This window comes from Columba livia, chromosome 1 (genome assembly GCF_036013475.1).
Source record: "Columba livia isolate bColLiv1 breed racing homer chromosome 1, bColLiv1.pat.W.v2, whole genome shotgun sequence".
Lineage (NCBI taxonomy): Eukaryota > Metazoa > Chordata > Aves > Columbiformes > Columbidae > Columba > Columba livia.
In genome coordinates, this window is record NC_088602.1 from 125,247,447 (window position 1) to 125,268,956 (window position 21,510).

The 21,510-nt window shown below is 39.0% G+C and overlaps 1 protein-coding gene across 2 annotated transcripts in view; it reads right to left on the reverse strand.

The window, feature by feature from the left end:
* GABRR3 (gamma-aminobutyric acid type A receptor subunit rho3) overlaps nucleotides 1-21,323 on the reverse strand; it is a 40,154-nt gene extending 18,831 nt beyond the window's left edge. The window contains exons 1-3 of one of the 2 annotated variants that reach the window (XM_021287783.2): nucleotides 14,256-21,323; nucleotides 9,864-10,112; nucleotides 7,149-7,261 (exon numbers count right to left, since the gene is read on the reverse strand). In XM_021287783.2, coding sequence (XP_021143458.1) covers nucleotides 7,149-7,245 — 97 coding nt within the window. In that variant the 5' untranslated portion in view covers nucleotides 7,246-7,261; nucleotides 9,864-10,112; nucleotides 14,256-21,323. The remainder of the gene's footprint in view (nucleotides 1-7,148; nucleotides 7,262-9,863; nucleotides 10,113-14,255) is intronic. The other variant, XM_065076820.1, reaches the window with a different exon arrangement.
* Nucleotides 21,324-21,510: the final 187 nt, after the last annotated feature.

Consider the following 21,510-nt stretch of genomic DNA (forward strand, 5'->3'; position numbering starts at 1 on the left):
GCTTAGAGTGAAAGCAAATAGGCAGATGAACTGTGTATTATCCGACATTACCCACCACAAAGTTTCAGCTTCTTAGTATTCTAAGTGAGTCCAAACTGTTGCCCTGGGACTATGGCAGAGGCACATGCTGTATATTGGAAATGCTCATCTCTGAGCAGACATTTGATCTTAACTGGTATTACTAAAACTTTGGGGGATGACTTGCCTGACTAGCATGTTAAAAACAGTGGGTTTAATCCTATTTATGTAGAATTATGTGGGTGGTAGGAGAGAAAAGGGGAGCAGCTCTGTACAAAATAATGGCGTTATCAGTTTCTGAGTCAAGGACAAGTCTAAAGCAAATAAAGTTAAATATCAACCAACAACATTCTTCAAACAGGCAAGGAGATACCCACAAATCATATCATGGAATAGAATTACTGGCTTTCTAAGTACACATATATCATGTGTAGTGAGGAAAAGGTTTTTCTTAGTGACAGCTGCTCAAAGGGTGATGATGGCAGTCCTAATACTTTCTTGGGATCTGCAAATATTACAGACACTTTCCTACCCCAACAAGCACTATTCCAGCATCGACACGATTCCATTTAACAATTCGCCTCATCTCAGCAGATACAAAGGAACTGATCACAGAACTGGAAATTAGAGGCAGCTTGTGATTACTTTGGTTACATGCGCACAAACTGACGTGCCAGTTATATAAAAATACACACAGAGGCACTTCGTTCTTTGAAGGGACAGCTTGCACTAAGTGGGGAACTATTATAAAACCCAGTTACTAGGGTCACTGATAGCATAAAAGACATCAAAAGCTATGGCCAGGAGAAATACAGTAGATGGTTCTAAAGTGAATTAAATAAAAAGGGAACCATTACCATGAAATTTGTTCCTCATTATTTAGAAATGCTAGAACTGTGAAACAGACTGCTTAAAGAGAGATTCCTGTTCTCTATTTGGGGAAAGGCCAAAGACCGTGCTCATGCTGCTTAGAAAGAAAATCTTCAGTCTACTATTCACCGTGGACAATTAAAACACACACCTTGACCCCAGTCCTGATCTATTATTGACAGATCATAGCAGCTGCAAATATTTTCTGCCCATTCTGATTCTACTTTGGCAATAAATGTAAGTAGATGACAAAGACCCTACACACTGCATATAAATGCAATCCCAGTCACTTCAGAGTGCTGTTCACGTTTCTAATCTAAAGCATTTTTGTCACTAACACTATCTCCCTGCCTCCCAAGATGCATATTGGCCTTACTCTGGTCTAGGCCTTTTGAGTTTTGTAGTTTTCTGGGAACATTTCCTTCTGTGATTAAAACCCAACACCACTAGAAACAGTAATAATCAAATATTTGGAACAGGTTGCTGAGAACCGTAATTTCTTCATCACTTGGATTTTATTTATTTTGTTACCATGATTGGGTGGTTTTAAAAAATACCGTTTCTATAAGCATTGGAAGGGATCCTAGAACATCCAGAATAGTGATTTGTCTACCCCAATGCCTGCACCACAGCTTTTCAATCTCTGGCTGACCATCAGGGAACAACATCAAATTCACTTTGAAAAAAGTGACCATAGCAAAGCTGTGTATTTTTTTTTTCCCAGTATGAGAAAACTGGGGATGGCAGAGAGGATTTTGTTATTAAATTGAGCAGCTTCAGTTGCTTCTGGACCATTGCTACAAATCATTATTTTAGAGGGATTAGTGATTTTCACAATGGAGGCTCCACAGATTTTCAAGATAATTACTCCTCAGCAGAAAAAATAGAATTGTTTTCAGATAGGTTTATCTTCACACAAGCCATTTCCAGTCTTTTATTTAAGAGGTTTAAACACAGCAAAAGAATTCCTTGATGAGCATGGAATTTTTTAAGAGATACTATGGTAGGCAAATTCTATAATACCCTTTTTAGAAGGGATATTATGTAACAAGGATATCCTTTTCGCAATTTAGGATCAGTTTCCACAGTAATAACAACTGGTTTGGTGAATTCTATAGTATTTTTGTAATAGTCAGACCTTTGAACATGCAGTGGATACCACAAGTGCTGAATTCAGGAAAACCAGCCACTGCATCCTGGTTGGCTTTGTAACAGTGTGTGCTGGAAAAACGTTAGGTCTACAGAAAGGTCCCAGTAGGAGACAGAGACTGGGGAAGGATTAAGGTCCATAGAATTATCTTTTTCTAAAAGAGGCTTGTGGGCCTGTAGAGGAAGAAAAGCAGATAGACCTGTAAACAAGCCCCAGGGAAGCGGAACTATGTGGATGTTTTTACTTTCCTCTACCAATGAGTGAAATAGCAGAACTACTAGCAATGGTATTTTCTTCTTGTTACCATTTTGTTTCTTTGCTCCTTATGTGAGAAATGAAGATGAAATGGTATCAACAGTAGCCAGCTCTTGGAATAGAGCAATGTAAGAGGAAAAAAAAAGAAAAAAAGGAGGCAGCACCTATTAGGGGTCTTGCAAATTGTGCCCCCACCCAGCCCCCACCACTTCCAAATTTCCCTCCTTTTCTGGACCCTAGCTATTCCTTTCAGTAACACATGAGAAAAAGCCATCCCACTTTCATCTTGTTGAGTCTTCTCCACCACAGTGAGAAGATATTTCTGACTTTTCAGGGAGGGCTGTAGCGCAGAAAACAACTTGGTGCCAAAGAGCTATTAGAATTGCAGCATTTTTGAACATTAATTGGGCCATATTTTCTTTCCTTTTCCCTCCCTTTTACCTTCAGGTGAAATTAAATGTTACCAGTTTAGCTTGAGGAGAGAGGAAGCATAAGGGGGAGTGAGCTAATGGGATCTCTGATCCTCTTAAAACTTGGAATTTAGATTAAGGATAATTGCAGATTGAGATGCAAAAGACTGTTACCTCTTTACCAGCTAAACATTACTAAATTATTTTCTTTAACTAACACACTGTTAGCATAGGAAATCGCAGGTCGTTAAGACAGTGTTAAAAAAAATGAAGTCATACTTCAATACATATACACAGGGAAAACTTGCATGTACACAGTGACAATGAGCATGTGGTTCCATTGCAAACTAGTTCAGAGACTGCATGGAAGGGTTTTATTGTCAGAAAAACCAAGGCACAGAGGAATAAAAGAATGACCTCCTCTGCATGCTAGTCTAAGATTTTTTTAAATGGAAATGTTAATTTTTAGTAAGTGGAGACAGAACTCAGGAAACCAAGAGCTCACAGCAATGACCTCTGCCAGTATTTTGAAATGAGATAGTTCAGAAAATAATAGAATATAGACAAAGAGATGTATAGTACTAAAGAATGTAACTTTCAAGGATTTCTAAGGATTCACTCTAACACCTCTATCAGTGTACACAGTTTTGGCTGCTAAGGCAGCCTGCATAGTGGCCCTCAGATCTGAGCTGCCAGAAGTCTCTGTTCATGTCTGATATTGGCCTGTGCTCACCCTTTCTCACAGAGTTTAAACATGGGGATGACCATTCCAAGAAGTGCTGGCAACATAATTTGATTTCTTACTTTTTCTCCAGTCCAAACTTCAGCTATCTTCTCATAGATTATCAGTTTATCAGGCTACTGAAAAATCAGTTGAAGTACTTTAGGCCACTGTAGTACAAAGATACGTAAGTCACGAAAAGATCTGAGTTTGGGTCCACTGAAGGTCTTTTATTTCCTTTGGTAGGACCTGTGCAGACAGGCAGACAGCCTTACCAGAACTGGCAAGCATTAATATACCATTGCAGGACCCCTCACATGCCCATCTGCTGGCCTTTATCAATGCTTCTGGAAGCAGCAAGAACTAAACGTAATTCCTGGAATGTTCACTGATGCGGTTGATAAAGATGCTCGAGCAAAGGAAACATCTGTGCTCCTAGTCCAATGTCTAGTGGAATTACTCAAATCACTATGCTGGTTCAGATCTCTTTGCATCAGCAGGGGTTCATCTATTAGAGACTTCCAAACAAAAGAGGACCATGACATTACACAGAAGGCACCAACAACAACAAAATCCAGGAAAGAAAAGGAAAAAATAAACAACCCCCTGTCCCACTCTCAATAACCACCAAAGAGCCTGGCTTAGGGAATAAGTGCAATGTAACAATGTAAATTTAGGTTTTTTGAAGAACACTTGGGTGTACTGAATTATTGGTTTGCTTAACTCAACCCCACTGCATCATGAGCTGCAGGCATAGTAGCATTTCTATAGCAAAAATGTCAAAATGGCTTGGTAACAGTTCGCTGGTTTTGCTTCATCTTGACACAGTATGCTTCTCAGACTTTGATCTCTAATCTGTTAATAAATTGGTGATGTGAGGACTAAATTTGAAAATCAAGAGTTAGAGAGTCAAATTCTGATTGTGCAGCTGGAATCGCATTTCAATCAACAGAAGAATGCTGAAATACACACACATAAATGACAGCAGAGCTGTGTCCATTTGGTCAAAAAAGGATCTCTTAACTCCACAGAGCAATTATATACTTTCATGAGAAAGCAACTGGCCATGTGAGCAAAGTCACAATTATTTCCAGTAACACTGCAGCTGGTAGCATCAGTATCCAACAGTTCTACATTCATTTATCTCAGTTTTTTCCTGTGCATGTTTGCTCAGTTTACAAATCAAATTCAGCATGTGCTGTCTCTGTTTTTCCTTTGTTATTTTATTATAAATACTAAAAACTCTGGCTCCCGTAGTCTGCCTCATTTACTTTGCATGTGTGGGGCTAAATGAAATCGAACAAGACAGATTTAGATTTAGGAGTTCCCTTCAGCACATTCAACACAGCACAAATTTTGCAGCTGCTTTTTCTCCCAAACTGGTGCAAAGGATGATTGACCTTCTCAGGGACAGGGTTTCAGTGGAGCTAGATTAACAAAGTCTGTCATTCCAACTCCCTTACATCCCCAGAAAATCGCAATAGGATATAGGAGAGGCCAAAATTTTGTTCTTCTAAAGGTAAAGAATAACTTTAAAATACTTGGGTTTGATCCAGCTGATTTGACCTGGTTCTTTTTTCTCCCATCGGTATTGTGAATTGATGCATTGTGCTTACCTGACTAAATCATACTCTGTGGCATGTAATGGATCCAAGCCCTTTATGAATCCCAGTACTGACATGCTTCATCAGATTTGATTTTATCAAATCTATTTTTTTGTTTTTAACTAACCCAAAATTTCACCCACTTCAAATACATAAAGCCACAGTGTTTTAAGTCTTTATGCAGTTCAGAGCTATGTTCTGACTGCCGTGGCAATGACTGTAGCAATGGTATCTCTAATTTCATCTTCTCCTCTAGTTAAGTTTCCTTCTGCTGCACACTTAATCATCAGCTTTCTTCAGAGAAACCCATACTCTGTCTCTACTGTCATACAATAATCCTGGGTATGTTATTCAGATTCATATTTCAGTTGGTGAATTTTGTCCTTTGATGAAGTTATACTTGTGTACTAACTCACTGCCTCTTGTGAAAAACAAACCATTCTTTACTACTGTAGCATTACTGAAGTCAGTGGTAATATAGGAATAATGGAGTATGAATTTAGGACTGACATTCATTTTGCTCACACTTCTTTCACTGTGTACCGTAAAAATGTTAATGGATCTATGTTTTAGTCTTAGAGAGATTCATGCATGAGCAATCCACGTATTAAGAGAGTTCAGGAAATTTGGAAGTGTGTGAACTATTGGATGTGACTGAAAAAGTGCCTCCCATGCCACTATGGCATGAGGATAATAGAAGGAAAGCTGATGCACTGTTCTGCTGAAAGCTATTTCTGAAAGACAGGAGTACAGCTGAAATCCTACCCACAGCAATGTGATTATTGAGAGGCCTGTGCAATTAAGTCAGTGGAAAAACTACAGCTGGCTTCAATAGGAATTGAATGGGCTCAAAGACTAGTCATGTGAAAATAAAAGGACAAGGGGAAAAAGCCTGGTACAGATTTGCTGGGTGTAAAAAAAATCCTCACTGCCTGTGGAAAACTACAACTGCCAGATCACAGGCTATATTCTGAAAGCTGCTTTTATGTACATCATAAGTATTGCTTTTTGGGATGATCCAGTGATAAAGTATATCAGAAACCGTTGTTTGCTTTCATGGAAATGCTACTTCCTTTCTGAGACGACACTCTCAAAATTTTAAATTCCTTGTGTGGCAAAGCAGGTGGTAAAAAGAAGATTCCCAGACTAACACGTATTAGACTAGACAAGTGTTAGGCAAGAGGTATCCAAACTTTTGTTGTCAAGAAACAGATGTATCTCAGCTATTGTTCAAAATCAGGAATGATTTTTGCTCTCTGAAAAGACAGAATTTCTAGAAACCCTTTCCATTCTCCCTGTACATTTGGAGAAGATTTTCATACCCCAGGTCTCCCTCCTGGCACACTTGCCAGGCCCCAGACCCCAGCAGCTGGTGTCAACAAGAATAGCTCCACAGACTTCAGCTGGCCTCTGAGATTTATGTTTGTTTATACAGCTGATTATTGGTCCTCGTAGATTTTATACTGGCTTCATAATCCAGAGCAGTTCAGTCTGTTTTCATGAATTGTGACCAAGGAACTGGTAATGCAAAAGCTTTCTCATTTTACCTTTCGTGAAGGCGAGTCAAAATTGAATCCAAACTGTGAACATCTTATTGAATACTCCCTTTATCCACGTGCAATTTAGTTAAGTGAAGAAATAATCATCATAGTGCCCAACAACACAGAAACCATATGTTAACAAAACTGAAGACCTGCGGGTAGTTTTTTAGATTTTGCACAGAGCAAACAGATTTAGGAATTGATGGTTCATTTCAATCTCTCAAAACAAATTTGATGACTAAATAATTTGCTAATTTATATTAGACTATGCTGTTTACAGGGATACTTTAATCACTGTTCTCAAAGAATTGTATTCTAATAATACTTTTAAAAATTAGTTCTGAAAAGAAGGCAATTTGAATGATTCCTCCTACTGATATGCTAAACACACAAAAAAGTCCCTTGCCTTCAAGTATTTCTAGGTTTCTTCTTCCTTTATTTCCTAAGGCACCACAAAAGGGGTGAGCTGCTATTAAGTGTATCATTCAATTTTTTGTGACACTGCTGGACAGAGCTGAAGTAAATTTCCAGGGAGCGGATGAACTGTTAACCAGCACAGTGCAGATATGTGTTGCTTACCTCCAAATCCAGGTCTCAGTGCAAAGTCATGGTCCTCTATGCGAAGAAGCTGCTCAGATTTAAGTGGCCGCACTTTGGTGCTATCAAGTTTCCTCATTTTAATTTCTCGTTTGCTGTAGTTAAAAAAAAAAAAAAAAAAAAAGAATCTTCATTTTTTTTCCACGTAACATTCAGAGTGCTACTTAAATGAATCAGGGACTCAAGGATCCTGGACAGTTGAATCTGGTATAAGGGAAACAACTGTGCTAATAAAGTTAGAGAAAAATATGTTGGAAAAGGTACTGAAATCTGGTATGAGAGTGCCCAGGTCCATGAGGAACACCAACCATATATAAAAAGTCCCAGAAAGCACAACCAGCTCTTCTTCCATTCCCCTCAGAGATTGCATCTGTCATTATATAAGAGATTATAGCTGCTTGGACTTGGAAATAACACCATGCATCCATGGTCTTAAACCACTTCGTACATTATCCATATTACATTGACAATTATACACTCTTTTTTTTTTTTTTATCTAGGAGCTCAAGTGGGTCAGTAATTTTTCAGAAGGACTGAGAAACTGATGGTCTTTGAACCAGGGACTTGTTTTTTGAGATCCTCTAAAACATCATTCAGATTTAGCCAAATTACTTGTTAGCTCATCCCCTTATTCGAGGCTCAGACATGCAGCATTTTTTTTGCATCAAGAGCCCTCTCTCTGCATTTTTCTGCCGGTCACACATACCTGACCCTCTGTATAGCACCAAGGCAACACAGTGCTCTAGGCAGGACACCATGAATTCTGTACTTCTTTCTGGTGACGCTGCTCACTTTCTTCCCTTCACAGGCAGCAGAGGGGTCTGGTACATACCCATATCACAAACGTATTGTGTTAAAACACAGACAAGCGCTACAGCCAGATCTGGTAGCTGGGAGGCACAGCCTTTAGAAACAATCTGTTACCTTATTTGGTTCTGCTACAGGGAAAATGCTATGATGCCTCCTTCCATTTCCACTTCTTGTTGCATGTCCTGCTTCAAGTGACTGACCCCAAGTAATAACAGAACTAGCCGTAGCTTAGCTGAAGAATTATGCCTAGCTTTGGGCCCCCATTTCAAGAAAGGCATGGGAAGACTGTAAGATGTGTAATTTAAGTTAGAGGAAGAAGACTGAGGGAACACATCGCAGTCTTCAGAATACAGTGAGCTTTTACAAGGCACTTTTCTCCATGTCCACTCCCCAGTAGGACAAGCAGTGGCAACCAGGGAGCTCTGTGGTACACATTCAGAAAACCTTTCTCATGGGGAGAATAGCAAAACATGGGAACATACTGCCTGGACAGGTTTTGAGGCTCCTTTCACTCGTGCTATTTAAGAATAGGTTAGACATATATTTGAAGGAATTACTCAAATACATCTGCTTTGCCACAGGCAAGGGACTCTCCCTAGACATAATTTCTTTCATTCCCTCTGTGATTCTCTGGGAACTTTGCTGCCAGCAACTCTAAATATTACTTTAGACTGAATAATAGAATCTGTTCTGAAGATCTGCCTTGTAGTCAAACACTGCTTAAGACGAGGTACGGCATACCTTAGGATAAGGTATGTGCCTGTATTTTTCTTCCACATTTTTCCCCTTCTTTCTTAATCATGAAGTCCAAGAAATTACTTTAAAAATGCTATGTTACAGGAATGCTGAGGTGGCTTCTGGGATATTCAGACCATTGGGTTTGAAAAAATTAGTTTACTTGAGTATTCTTGAATGTCTCTGGCAGCGTTGTCTGAACCAAATTATCAGGGCAATCATGACCATCAGACATTTAAAATATGAACTTTAGTTTTTAAAGTATAAAAATTGTATGGATGCTGAAGTGAAATCCTGTGCTTCAGAGAATTAAAATCACCACAGAGCAAGCCTGTGTCAGAGTAGAATGAGCAGCAGAACTGAACACCTGCAATGCTCTGCAATAGATATATGAAGAAATTCTGCTGCTTGGGAACCAGTATAAGAGAAAATTATTAATTATGTTCAGAATGCAATGACACAGCTAATACAGTTTAGAAGCATTAGGTTATTTTTCATCACACATGCCAAGAAAAAAAAACTGTTTGATGCTCCGATGATTTCACTGAAAGAAGGAAGCTAAAATGATGACACATCTATTACAGCTTCTTACTGGAAGCACGTATGTGACTGAGGAAGACTTCTCCTGTTCATGAGAGACAAAACATAGGCTACCAGGGCAGCAATTTTTTCTTAATGAGCCACTGAGATGTTACATGTTTTTGATATTCCATCTGTTTTCTTGGATGAGGACAAAATAAATGGCAATGCTGCATATATGAAAAGTATCTTTTGTGCCCATTTACTTGAACAGCCTCTTCAAGCTGGTGTTCTATATCCAAATGGTGGAGTAACTATAATTATTTCTACTTGCTATCAAAAGTGGTTGTTCAAGCTAGGCAAGATCTTGCAAGAGTCAGAATAGCACTTTCTTTACAAACATGCTGCACCTTTTCTTCAATACCTTTCTTTGGCAGAATACGTATTTTGAATTGTAAAGGAAAATAGGCTTACATGCAGAGATACATCCTCATGATATATGGAATTAACTTCATGGACACCGCTAACATTGCATGAGTAAAGGTACTAAATCTTAGAATAATTTTCTAAAATTATTAAAAAATAACACTCTTCTGCTTCACATTTTTTCTCCTCCTTGACTGCTTCTCTTACCCAAGGCTAAGAAGTGTTCTCCAGAAGATATACCTTTAACATCAGCATCTGGACTCCAGATGTTGCTCCTTGGCCTGGAGTTACAGTATTAAATTGTCCTCACTGCAGCACTGAAGTTATTTAACTGATGACTCAAAGGGAATCACATGGATGTATCTGTTTACTCCCAATAAATCCTGGACCCGTATCTAACTGTTGATCAGCACCACAGCATTGTGAAATCATCAGCAGATGTTTTCTTGAGTGCTCCTGCCCATGGAAAAGCGCAGAAAGAAAGTCCATAAAAAGCAGAAGGGACAGATATAACTAGCATAGGTCTCAGAAAATCTACCTGAAGTCGGTCAGAATATACTTTTCATTCTCAGAGAAGCACAGCAAAGACAAAGACTGTATTTTGGTGGCCTGGCACCCTGGTGTCTTTATCAGGCAGCTTTGGCCAGCACATCATAAGCTAGGAGTCTAAATGGAGTAATTGATTTTTCACATTCATTGTATGGCATATATCAGGCTGTGCTGTTTGAGAGGAAAAGCCCACATGCACCTAAGGAAAGAAAACACCTCTTTACCTACCTGGAGGAGTAGTAATTAAAGGGAACTTTGACAGATGGCTTGATATTGCCACAGATCTTGGCAATGATAAAAATGAGTTTGTCAGTCTCAGTGTAGCACATGTTCAAGAAACTACTATTTCCAGTTATAATATCTCTCCTTTACACAGCTGTATTCCACACAACATTTTACATTGTGCAAATGAAATGGTAATCTATAATTAAATTCCAACATAGGTCAGAAAAAGCACTTGAAGCATTTCAGATCACATAGGGAAGAAACCCCTGTTGGTACTTACATAGGAAGTTAATGGAAGCACTAGCCCTTTGAAAAAAAGTGAGATATACTCTGGATGCTTTATTACTCAGTGCTGTTATACGGACTCATGGCTTGATGCCTTGGTATCTGACAGCTCTCAAAGAGCAGTTAGTAACTGCCTACCAAACCAAAGCAACTAATTCAGAATTCTTTAACAATGGACAAACATGTGGCAGGCTCCTACCTAACCTTGAATACCTAATATTGAGAAAAAGACCAAAGGGCTGCTAAGGGGTAGTTGGATCGTTTTTCATTAAAGCATTAAATGACATAATGCCATCAGTGTAGTTCTACAACCAGTGACATTCACAGGAGTGATGTGGTTAGTATCCCATCTGGTTGTCTTTAACTTACCAGGTTATTAAAAGTTTACACTGGTTCAAGAAGAAATCAGATAAGTTCATAGGAAAAAATCCAGTGAAGATCACTAAATCTGCTAAATCTGCATAACCTACATCCAACACAGGAAGTTTCTGAGGGAAATCTGGTGACTGGATATGGGGAAGCAGGGGACAGGCAGCATTGGGGGAAATAACTTATAAGTTTGCACTATTCTTATTCTTTTGAACTTGTGCTTACAGCCTTTGTTGGAAACAGGTCACTACAGTACATGATCTTTGGTAAGATCCTGAATGGCTGTTCGTCTGTTTTAATGCCCTGCATAACTAATGATAAGGTGAGTCCTTAGTAGGAGACTGGAGGAAGGCTGAAGCACCTCTGGGTATTCAAAGAGATATGAACACATTTCCAGCACCATCCTCATCATGAGAGATCTTGAAAAATCTGAAACTCATGTCTCAGGAGGGATAGTTAGGAGAGGCTTTTTTTTCAGTTACACTAAATTAGTATTCAAGATACCACACTTCCACAGTATGGGAGTAGTAGGAAAAAAACTTTCATCACACTCAAAATGAAGCTAGGTAAAGTTATGAAAATAATACTACGAAGGACCCTTTTATTAAAAGAATACCATGAAGGACCCTAGATTTAGTGGCCGTATACTTTTTTGCAGTGCTATGTCCTGAGATACTCTAGCTACTACCAAATGACAGGTATACAAAAAGTAGAAGTTAGAGAAATCTTATTTTCAGGAGAGTCTCTGAAGTTATACAGCAGTGTGACCTCTGAAACTTCTAATATATTTATCAAATTTTGAAACCCGGATAAATGTAAGCATTAAAATTACATATTTTTCTCTCTCTTGTAAAAATGCCTTTCCAGTGTTCAGTAACATCAGCAACATGTACTATCAAAAAGCCTAATATTTTGACAGTCAAATGTTTTGTTCCTTGTTGTAGGAAATGGACCATGAGAATAATCTCTTTCTCATGTACTTTTGGTTAATGCTTTAAAATCTTCTTTACAAGAGAATGCAGACAAATAGCTTTGGAGGAGAATTGGGTTACTCTATTAAAACAGTGGAACTTGTAGGTTAAGTAACATTTTCACATAGGATTCTTTTTAAAAGGCCACCCATTTAACCAAGGCCATCTGTCAGCTGTGTCCCTAATAATCCTAGTGCTGGCTGAAAGGTTTTTCCCCAGAAAGAAAAAGAGGCTGGTGGAAAGTCAAACCCTGTTGCAATGTATTGGAGGATAATGCTGCCTTTAGAAACAAAACCAGATAATCAAACAAAGAGAAATTAAATGTATTTGGATCCTTTCCACAGAAAAGCTGATTTGCAGCTGTTAAGCTTTGGGAACTTCTGTGGCTCAGATTCTGCAGTCTTCTTCCCAGTCCCAAATCACTAGGGCCCAGGAAGACACAGAAGGCCAGAATGTTGCCTTGTGTAAAGAAAACTGCTACACCAGTCAGCATCAGCTGAGAATGTGGTCCTGCGTGTCTCACAAGACTGTTACATGGCTCCATCTGTAGTTATTAGTAAAGATCTGTGAAGATGGAGAGGACACTGTGCTAGTATTGTTACTGTTGTCCTGTGGCAAGAGGTCAGCAAAGGATGTCCAGCAGGATACCACAAAATACGCTGTCTCCTGTCACCAGGCTTTTCTCCTGCTCTGTGAATTTTTAGGCCAGCAGTAGAGCAACTCCTCACAACTATTTCAGAATAGAATAAATGCAAAAAACAGTAGCATATGTTTTGTTTTTACCACTGACAAAAAAGTACCAGTTCAGCTTAAAATAGACCTTCCTTACCACTATGGCAATAAGAATATATTTTATTCTGTTTCCATTTGAGTCTTAACTGCTTCCTGAGCCCAGCAAAGCACTAGATTAGACCTTATTTTGATATTAGGGTTAGTTCTGTTTATTTTGTTTGATTATCACAAATAATTGTACACTAGCACTCACTCCAGAACTGTCAGCAAGTTTGAAACAGTCTGCTGAATAGCCATTGTTTTCATGAGCTTTTGGCTTACACCAAAGTTGAACCTACGACCCACAGTTGAAATTCAGAAGTACTGAGCGATATAGCATCTCCAGGCACCTTCACTGTGTTGTTGGGATATATTCTGTTGCCTTGCATTGCTGAAACATGATTTTATCAAGACAGGTAGGAATTCAGAGATATGCCATTGCTGGATTATCATATAAGAAGTGATAAAGAAGATAAACAGCTCTATATCTGCTACAAAGTATGTAACTTTAAAAACAGCTTAAACACATCAGAGGAATGTAATTATGTTACTTTTCCTTAATATGTGATATCCTATGAATAAACTATGAGCTGTCCTGCCCATTTTAATAGGTGGTCAAGTATACAGAAAAATTTAACCATTGTAGCTCTTCTCCTACCTTAACTAGAGATACTTCTTACATTTCTCTTACCTCCCAACAAAGTGAGATTTTGCTTGGATTATCACTGGCAGTCACTGGTCTGTTTACATACTATTAGATTAATCTGGAAACACATTCAGAGGCCTTACACGGCAGATGTGAGATTGCATTTGTGGGAAAAGGCACTAACACTTTGCACAGAAACTTGCATGTAAAAACCTTTGTATCATTCATTTTAAACCAGCTACTTGATCGGAAAGACCAGGAATGGACATAATTTTCAATGTCTGAAAGCATAAAGACACTCCAGAAAGGGAACATACTGTGTCAACACTACAAATAAAGTAAAATTCATTTCATTTAGTGCCACAAAAATGTCTTCTGTATGTTGATACTCTAACTAGTCTGCTGTTTAGGTAATGGAAGTTACTTCATCACATTGGCATAAAAATTTGGAAGGCATTTCTGCTTCTTCTAATGGGAGTGAGAGGGCAAGAATACTTGCTACATTGCAACAGTAGTCTGGTATCACACAGGGAAAGAGCTGTATGTGGGTGTGTGTATATACCTGCATAGATATGAAGCATTCACAAAATCACGACATGTCTAGTTATGAAAAATCAATTACTAGTTCACCATTTCTGTTTTGGGAACACCTTATCAATACTCTGCATACTATAAATTGAGAAACTGGCAAAACAAGCCAGTGAACAAAAAGGGTGCATTGAAAGGTTGCTGACGGCATAAAATTTAGCAGACAAACACAGACAGAGAGAGCATATTACTTACCTGTTATGCTTTCTTAAGAATGAGAATTGTTGCCGACGATGAAGATGGTGATGCTGACTTTGAGAACTGTGTAGCACTGCTGTTGGCCACAGGCAGGTGAGGAACAGAAGTTTCATGACCAGGACCATCTCTTCCAAAAGAGAAATGCACCTAATCAGCCAATCCACCTTGCTGACTTTTTACTTTTAGTGTTTAGAAACAGCATAGCATACAAAAGATGCACGTTGAAGCAAGGCATCACTGAAGACAGAAGATGGGGGCATCCCAATTCTGATGTCCTTGCCAAGTTCCCCTGATATTTTGGTAAATCATAAAAAATCCATCAGCTCTACATTCCTGTGGCATCTGCTACCAAAGCAGAAGCACCTTCCTTTTAGAAAGGTAGTAGATACAGCGGTTCGTTTGGCCAGGCTGCAGTCTGATCCATTGCTTCCACTCTTTCAGCATAGGCGCATTTTTGAATTCTCCATCACCCGCTCAGTAACCTCTTCAACATAGTCTGTGCAGGCAAAGTGATGTCAAACATTTAATCCCTCTTAAATCCCCCACAAAACCATACAAAAATCTGCTTTAATGACAAAGGTCTCTAAATTAATCTTGCTTTCTATATATGTGTCTATCTGCTCAAAATAATTTTCTGTACAGATCAAGCTCTTTCATTAACTGGCAGCATTGTATTGTCTTCCCAACCATTAACATCATTTCTGTTTGTGTGATCTGCAGCAGCAAGCATTTCGTCTGTAGATAGAGAACTACTTTTGGATAGCACAATACCATGGAACAAGTCCAAACTAAAAATCTAGTCTTGTTTCAGCATTCCCCAATAACATTTGGAAATACTAATACTATTTTTTTTCCTAATATTTTCTTCCCAACCCCCCTTTTTTTCTAAGCTCTGTAGCTATCTATCTAATTTACCCTAAATTCACAAGGTATGTCGGTATCTAAGATCCGGTATCCTTCTACCATGCCTAATTTTATCTTTATTTAATTTAGCTTGCCCTGCCTCTTCAATAGCAGATCAAATTGCAAAACATTTCATTAACAAAATGTTGCTTAAGCAATAACTTGAGCATGCCTGCTTCTCCTATGAAAGGTGATAAAGTTTCTTGTGGGCTTAAAACCGGACAATACTGGACACACCTTCTCAGCTGACACAGTCAGATCTATCCTCTTCAAACCATCAGCAAGTTTAGTAATTTTCAAAATCAGCAGTATAATTAATGCAGCAAAATAAATCAATGTTTATTTTTCTTTATCTAGTAAACTAGAGATATGAGATTGAAACTTAGGGAAATGGAAGTACCCAACCCCTGTCTAACAGATGTAGAAGCAATTTAGGTCTCCCAGCAGTAGGCTTCCTCCTAAGTAAGACAAACAGGGGAATGAAAGTAAACCCAGCAGTCTGTCTGCTAAGACTGTTAACATCCAAGCATATTGGGATAATAATTCTGTGATGAGTACCTCTGCCTCCCAGAGATTTTCAACTGTCTTCATTTGGCCTAAGAAATAATTCTTAAATGCAAAGGATTTCCAGGAGGAGGTTACCAAAGGACAGCTAATTCCCACTGTTTTTTCCATTTGGAGTTGATCAGCTATCTGCCAGTTACTTAAAAAAAAAATTTTAAAAAAATCCCTTCCCAACCATGCATACATCTTTAACAGTGTTAGATTGAATTTAGTGGCCTAGATCAAAGGCTTTCAACTCTATTACCCATCTCATTCTACACTGTTTATAGTTTAATCCTTTCTGTTCAGCAAATTTATGGAAGATCATTTGTAGCCTGACCCAGAGATGGCTTCCAGCAGATCTGGTGTATTCCCAGGGTGGAGATTCTGGAGAAGATAAACACAAGATGAAGTGAGTAAGACCTTTAACAGGTTCCATCAATTTGCACTGTCATTTATGTGGAAAAAGGAAAATAAATAATAACTCAAATGAAAATTTATTCCAGGTAGAGAAAATACTTACTCCTGAGCCAGTCTGGTTAAGTTGTCGAGTTTCATCCAGCCTGCATATATCAAGGTATCAGGACACCTGATTAAATTACCTATATGGAGAAGATCCAAGAGCCTTTGGATCCCTGTCTTTCCCCACCCAAGTGCAGGCTGAACTGTAGCAGCAACAGCAGCAAATCAGATAAAAAACTAACTATACTGCAGGCTGTGTGGTGAATGTGTTAGCACAGTTCTGGGTATTCAGCACAGTTCTGGGTATTCAGCACATTTACCAGTGTTAACTGATTTCCAGCCATTCTCCTCAACTACAAAGGAATAAAAAAATGTATATACTGTCTTCCCTGCCAGTAGTAATCACCCATATTGTTTCCAGAGACTTCTAGGAAAGCCATATATTAGATGTTAACATCATCCTCAGCTGAAACTGCTAGCTGTTATCCTCATTAAGCAGGAGACATGGAATGGGGAAGGAGAGGATGTGCCAGGGGCTGAGGTTATCCACCGAGAGCTTTGAAGGGGACCTGAAGTTAGATCATGCCATGCTAATGCACAAATGTGTTGACTTCATGTGCTGACCTCAAGGGAGTCAAAAGAGTCTATTAAAAATAAATAAGTAAAAATTGCTTTGTATATTTGTTTCCCAGATGGAAAAGGGAGTGCTTAGAACCCCTGTTCCACAGATATCAAAAAGCAAAATAACTTGGCTTTGCAGAATGACTGGCGTGGCCCTGGCCAAGCTGCATATGGATATCCCTCCCTCCAGAAGGCACATCAGCCAAGAAGGGAGTCTTTAACATAGGAAGAGGCAATTAGATGTTTTCATTCAGCTATCAGCACGCCGCTGTTTTATTATCCTGGCTGTAGCAAGAACTTTACCACTGAGCTGTGGTGCTGAAAAGACTGCTCCATGGAGGATTTGCAAAAGATGCTGAATGCTCCTTTAGCTGCCCCCACTAAAATCAGCTTTTGTCAAAAATCAGGGCTGGATGCACTGACATATTCCAGCACCTTCATGCTGTTGATATCATAACACTAAATATTGCCTTGTGGGTCTTTGCCTAAACACACTGAAAATCTAAGCACTATCTCTCTGTCCTTGGCTATAACATATTTTCAGAAATTAACTGTCTAGCCCACCACACAAAGGGACTCCTGCAGAGTAAAATGGTGAACACTTCCATCAACGGGTGTGTAATATCAGTGAGGGCAACTGGATGTCACCAAAAGCAAAAGCGTTTCTTCATACTAGAGTTGTTTTCATTTCCTCTGGGTAAGAGAGCATTACACAGAGCAGATTATAATATCATTATAAATTACCATTAAGAAAACAGGTTAGTCTCCTATGCATTTGTCAGCAATAAATTCTGAAGGGATCCATCTTTGCAGAAGAATAAAGACAAGATAATACACTTTGCTTGTATTTGGTGAGCCATTGATAGGGCCTTGTGTTTCAACACAGAACATTGTCTCTTGGCTACAATTAAAATATTTATTTAAAATTATGCCTTCTCTGTAGCCCAAGAAAAGTTTGTAATGCTTGTCTTTCAAAGACAAAACCCAGTGCCTGGTAACAGTGCATAAGCTCACCGAAACAGTTTACAAACAACAAAGGAAGCAAAAGACACAAAGGTAAATACATAACCTAGTATCAAAACGTGAGATGCCTTCTTTTCCTGAGCAAAATAAAACATAGTTTCAGGTAATTACAATCTGGAACTACAGATCTCCTCCAACACAGATCTCAAAGCAAAACAAATTGATAACAGCTACTATATTATAACAAGAACAGAAAAATGCCAGGGATTAACAGATGTTTCAGAGGCTGAAATTTTGCAGAAAATCTGAGCACAGCTAAAGGCCATTTTAAACATATGGAGCTGAAACACCACAGCATAGTAGCGCTTAACAACCTGTAAATTAGCTGCAGTGAGAAGAGATGCAATGTGGAATAGGGAGCGTAGGTTTACCGGGCACGTATTTTTTTTCTCCTAATCAGAGAATGAAACACAAGGTAAAACAACGTTCCTAAGAGTCTCCTTAGAGGCACTCATTTCTGATAAACAATCCGCAAATCATAGAAAGCAGATTAACCACAGTAGTGCCTGTGAGAGCAGGAATGTAATACTGCAGTGCAGGAATAGGCAGCATGTTGCTTTTCTATGGCAACAGACTCAGTGCATAGCATTTACCATTTATATTGTGTTGACTTGTAAAAATACTAGTCAGAATTAAGGATGCTTTGTTCTGCTTATATTAACACTAATGATGAAGCAAGTTTCCAGAATAAGGTATCTATTCACATTTTCTAACAAGATGAAGTGAGAGGAAAGCAGAGACTGAGCATTGTGATTCCAGTTTGCGGATCTTAGAACAGATGAAGTGCTTTACTCAACACTTGCAGTGGGACCCAGCTCTTATGGCCCTGCACCATGTCAGGTGTCTTAGTAGGAGTGGTAAGTGAACATTAATCACTGCCCCAGATACTGACAGGCATATTTTCCCATAGGAAAAAGGTTCTTACTATCAGACTGGAACAGATGACCCTATTTGGCACAGGGGTCTCTTCTGCTTGTCCTTCAATTTACAAAACTCAGGCTTCTGTTTGCTCTATGACTGTGGTAGCTGCACACTTTCATACAATCAGATATTTGGTTTGAAAAAGTGACATGAACAACAAAGAAAAAACATACACTTCCCTGATTCTTTGCATCCCCATTTCCAGAGCCTCTAAATCGGGGATTCTTTCCTTTTCATCATTCTGCCCCGGATGGAACAATCACTGAATTAATTTAATCCTTAAATCCCTTTACTTACCTTCTACACCAGCAATTCTGAAAGTAAAATAATCAGTTTTACTGCCTCTAGTTAAGGAACAATCTGCATCTTGAGGGTGATCTCCGGAAAACCAAGCAGCCACATTCTCCCCAGATTTCCTTTTCTCATAAACTCAGTGGTAGAAAACCTTGCCTTTCTACCACCTCATGTTGATTGTAGGCACAGGGTACAGCTACCCTACTTCTGCATTTATGTCCCTCTCCTCCCAGGAGATGTTTCTAGAGTTTGCTTCTTTATGTCTGCAGGACATATTTCTTTAAATATCTTTAGTATCTTTCACAAGCAAGGGAAGATCAAGGGGATGACCCACGAGCCCAAGCAATTCACAGAAAATGAGGGTTTGCAATAGCATGGTGTATCCCCAAGAAGTAAGCTAGTTTGCCATCTGTATGGCCTGAACGCTGTGCTTCAATCCAAAAAGCAATATACACTGCCTCAGGGTTTCTTTTTTTCTTTCTTCCTTGGCAGTCTGGCAAATACCACGATCCTTCAGCAGTGCTTACCAGTTAGATCCTAACTGCTATCTGAAGTTCTTTTAGCTCCTTTCTCTCCACAGACTGAAACAAGGATTCAGCAACTGTGTTTACTCTTTTCTTACTGCCACACTGATGTTTATTAAGCATTCGCTGCAAAGGGGATATCAGAACATGCCCAGTTTGTTGTCCAGGAGTCAACAATGCCTCTGATGGGAATTAATTTATGAAATGTACTGCATCTCTACAAAACTCCTTTTCTGTCACCAATGAACATGAGAAGAAAAAAAATGTTGAACAGTGGGAAAAAATGTGCCTTTCAGCTTTGGCACTGCAAACTTTTTTTCATTTTACAGTCAAAACAAAGACAGATTTATTGATTCAAGTCTGATCTCTATTGGTCATAAAACAGCTTCAGAAGCCATCAGGCACCATTTAGGGTGGCTGTTTTCCAGGCTTTTCTTTCCCATTTATAACTTCCAGAGAAAAATATGTTAACATCACAGAGCAGGTGCTCATTTCAAACTGGGAAGCCGATTTTAACTATCTGAATTGTATTCTTAAGTAAACACACATTTAAATTTTATATACTTATGACTTACTAAGGGATACCCATATTTGGGTTTTCTGAGGTTTTACAACCTGTTTTCATAGTAGCTGCCAAAAGAATGTATTTCTAAATCAATTTGAACAATCCATGTTTCCTGTCAGTGAATGAAAAAAAGGCTATTTTTTTCTACATATTTGAATACCTTACAAGGTAGAATGGGCAAAGGACTGAAACAGACACATAGAGAAATAGAGGGAATAAGCAATATTTGAAATAAACTGCTAAAAATAAATAAATTCAGGTTGGTGTGTTCCAGAAACAATAATTCAAAGAGAAAGCATCTGTCCAACAAGAATATTTCCCTGGAGAATTTACAGGTAGTGCTACTGTTCAGTTTCTTCAGTTTCTCTGTCACATACTCTTTTGACACTTGGGTATTGACAAAAGCTTGAAGGAGAGGGAAGCAAAGTGATGGACAGCAGCAGTGAAGGTTGGTTTGAAATTTGCTCGATGTGTGAAAATGTCTGTTCCTGGTAAGAACTGTTCCTTCCCATAATTTCAAATAATAAAAAAAAAATCCTAAATCAAGGCAGAAATAACCAGGATGGAAGTGGGAGGAGAAAAAGGTTTATTCTATCTGCGGAAAACTTCCATGTGCTGGCAAGTCACTCTCCCAGTCACCAGAGCCTCGAGCCAGACTGTCCCACAAGACGGCAAGAATGGTGATACCGCTGATCGCACTTGCCAGTGGGGAAGAGTTCACCCCGCCTGTCCAAGTGCCGCACAGTGGCTATTGAAAGACAAGGCGATGCAGGCATTCAGCAGGTCTGTTTCCTTCCTGTGACTGACAAGTGAAGCCAGTAGGAATGTGGATAAAATCAAATCAGATTTCTGAGTTCTTGCCTGAGCTCCAGCTCTTCTGTTCATTTTTTCGCTGTTAACATAAAGATAGTTCCATACTAATGTTTGGGCTGTGAGCTACAATACAGGTATCCTAGATACGCCATGTTCCGTCTGTAAAAGGTACCTCAAGTATAGCTGAGATCGCAAACAAAATGGAGCACCTTCACTGCAATATCACCCCTGCTGTGACACTTTGAACGCAGAAATGTTAACCCAGTAATTGCCTTGAAGTGCAGGAAAAGATATGGGGGATACCAGAATACGTGTACATGGTTTCTATAAGAGCATTAAGAGTCTGCCTCGTCTCAAAAGGAGAGACAGGTAGATGCCCACAGAAAGAAAGAGCAGGACATCAGCTTTTTAAAGCCACACAAAGATGTACCTTTTCAGAGCTAAATATGGATGCCCCAAGATAAATGGAAGTTTCGACAACCTGTCAGCACACAGATCATTATTTGCATGTAATATGACAGATACACACAAGGGTAGGCACCAGGATACACAGTAGTACAAGTCACTCACAAATGTGTACATA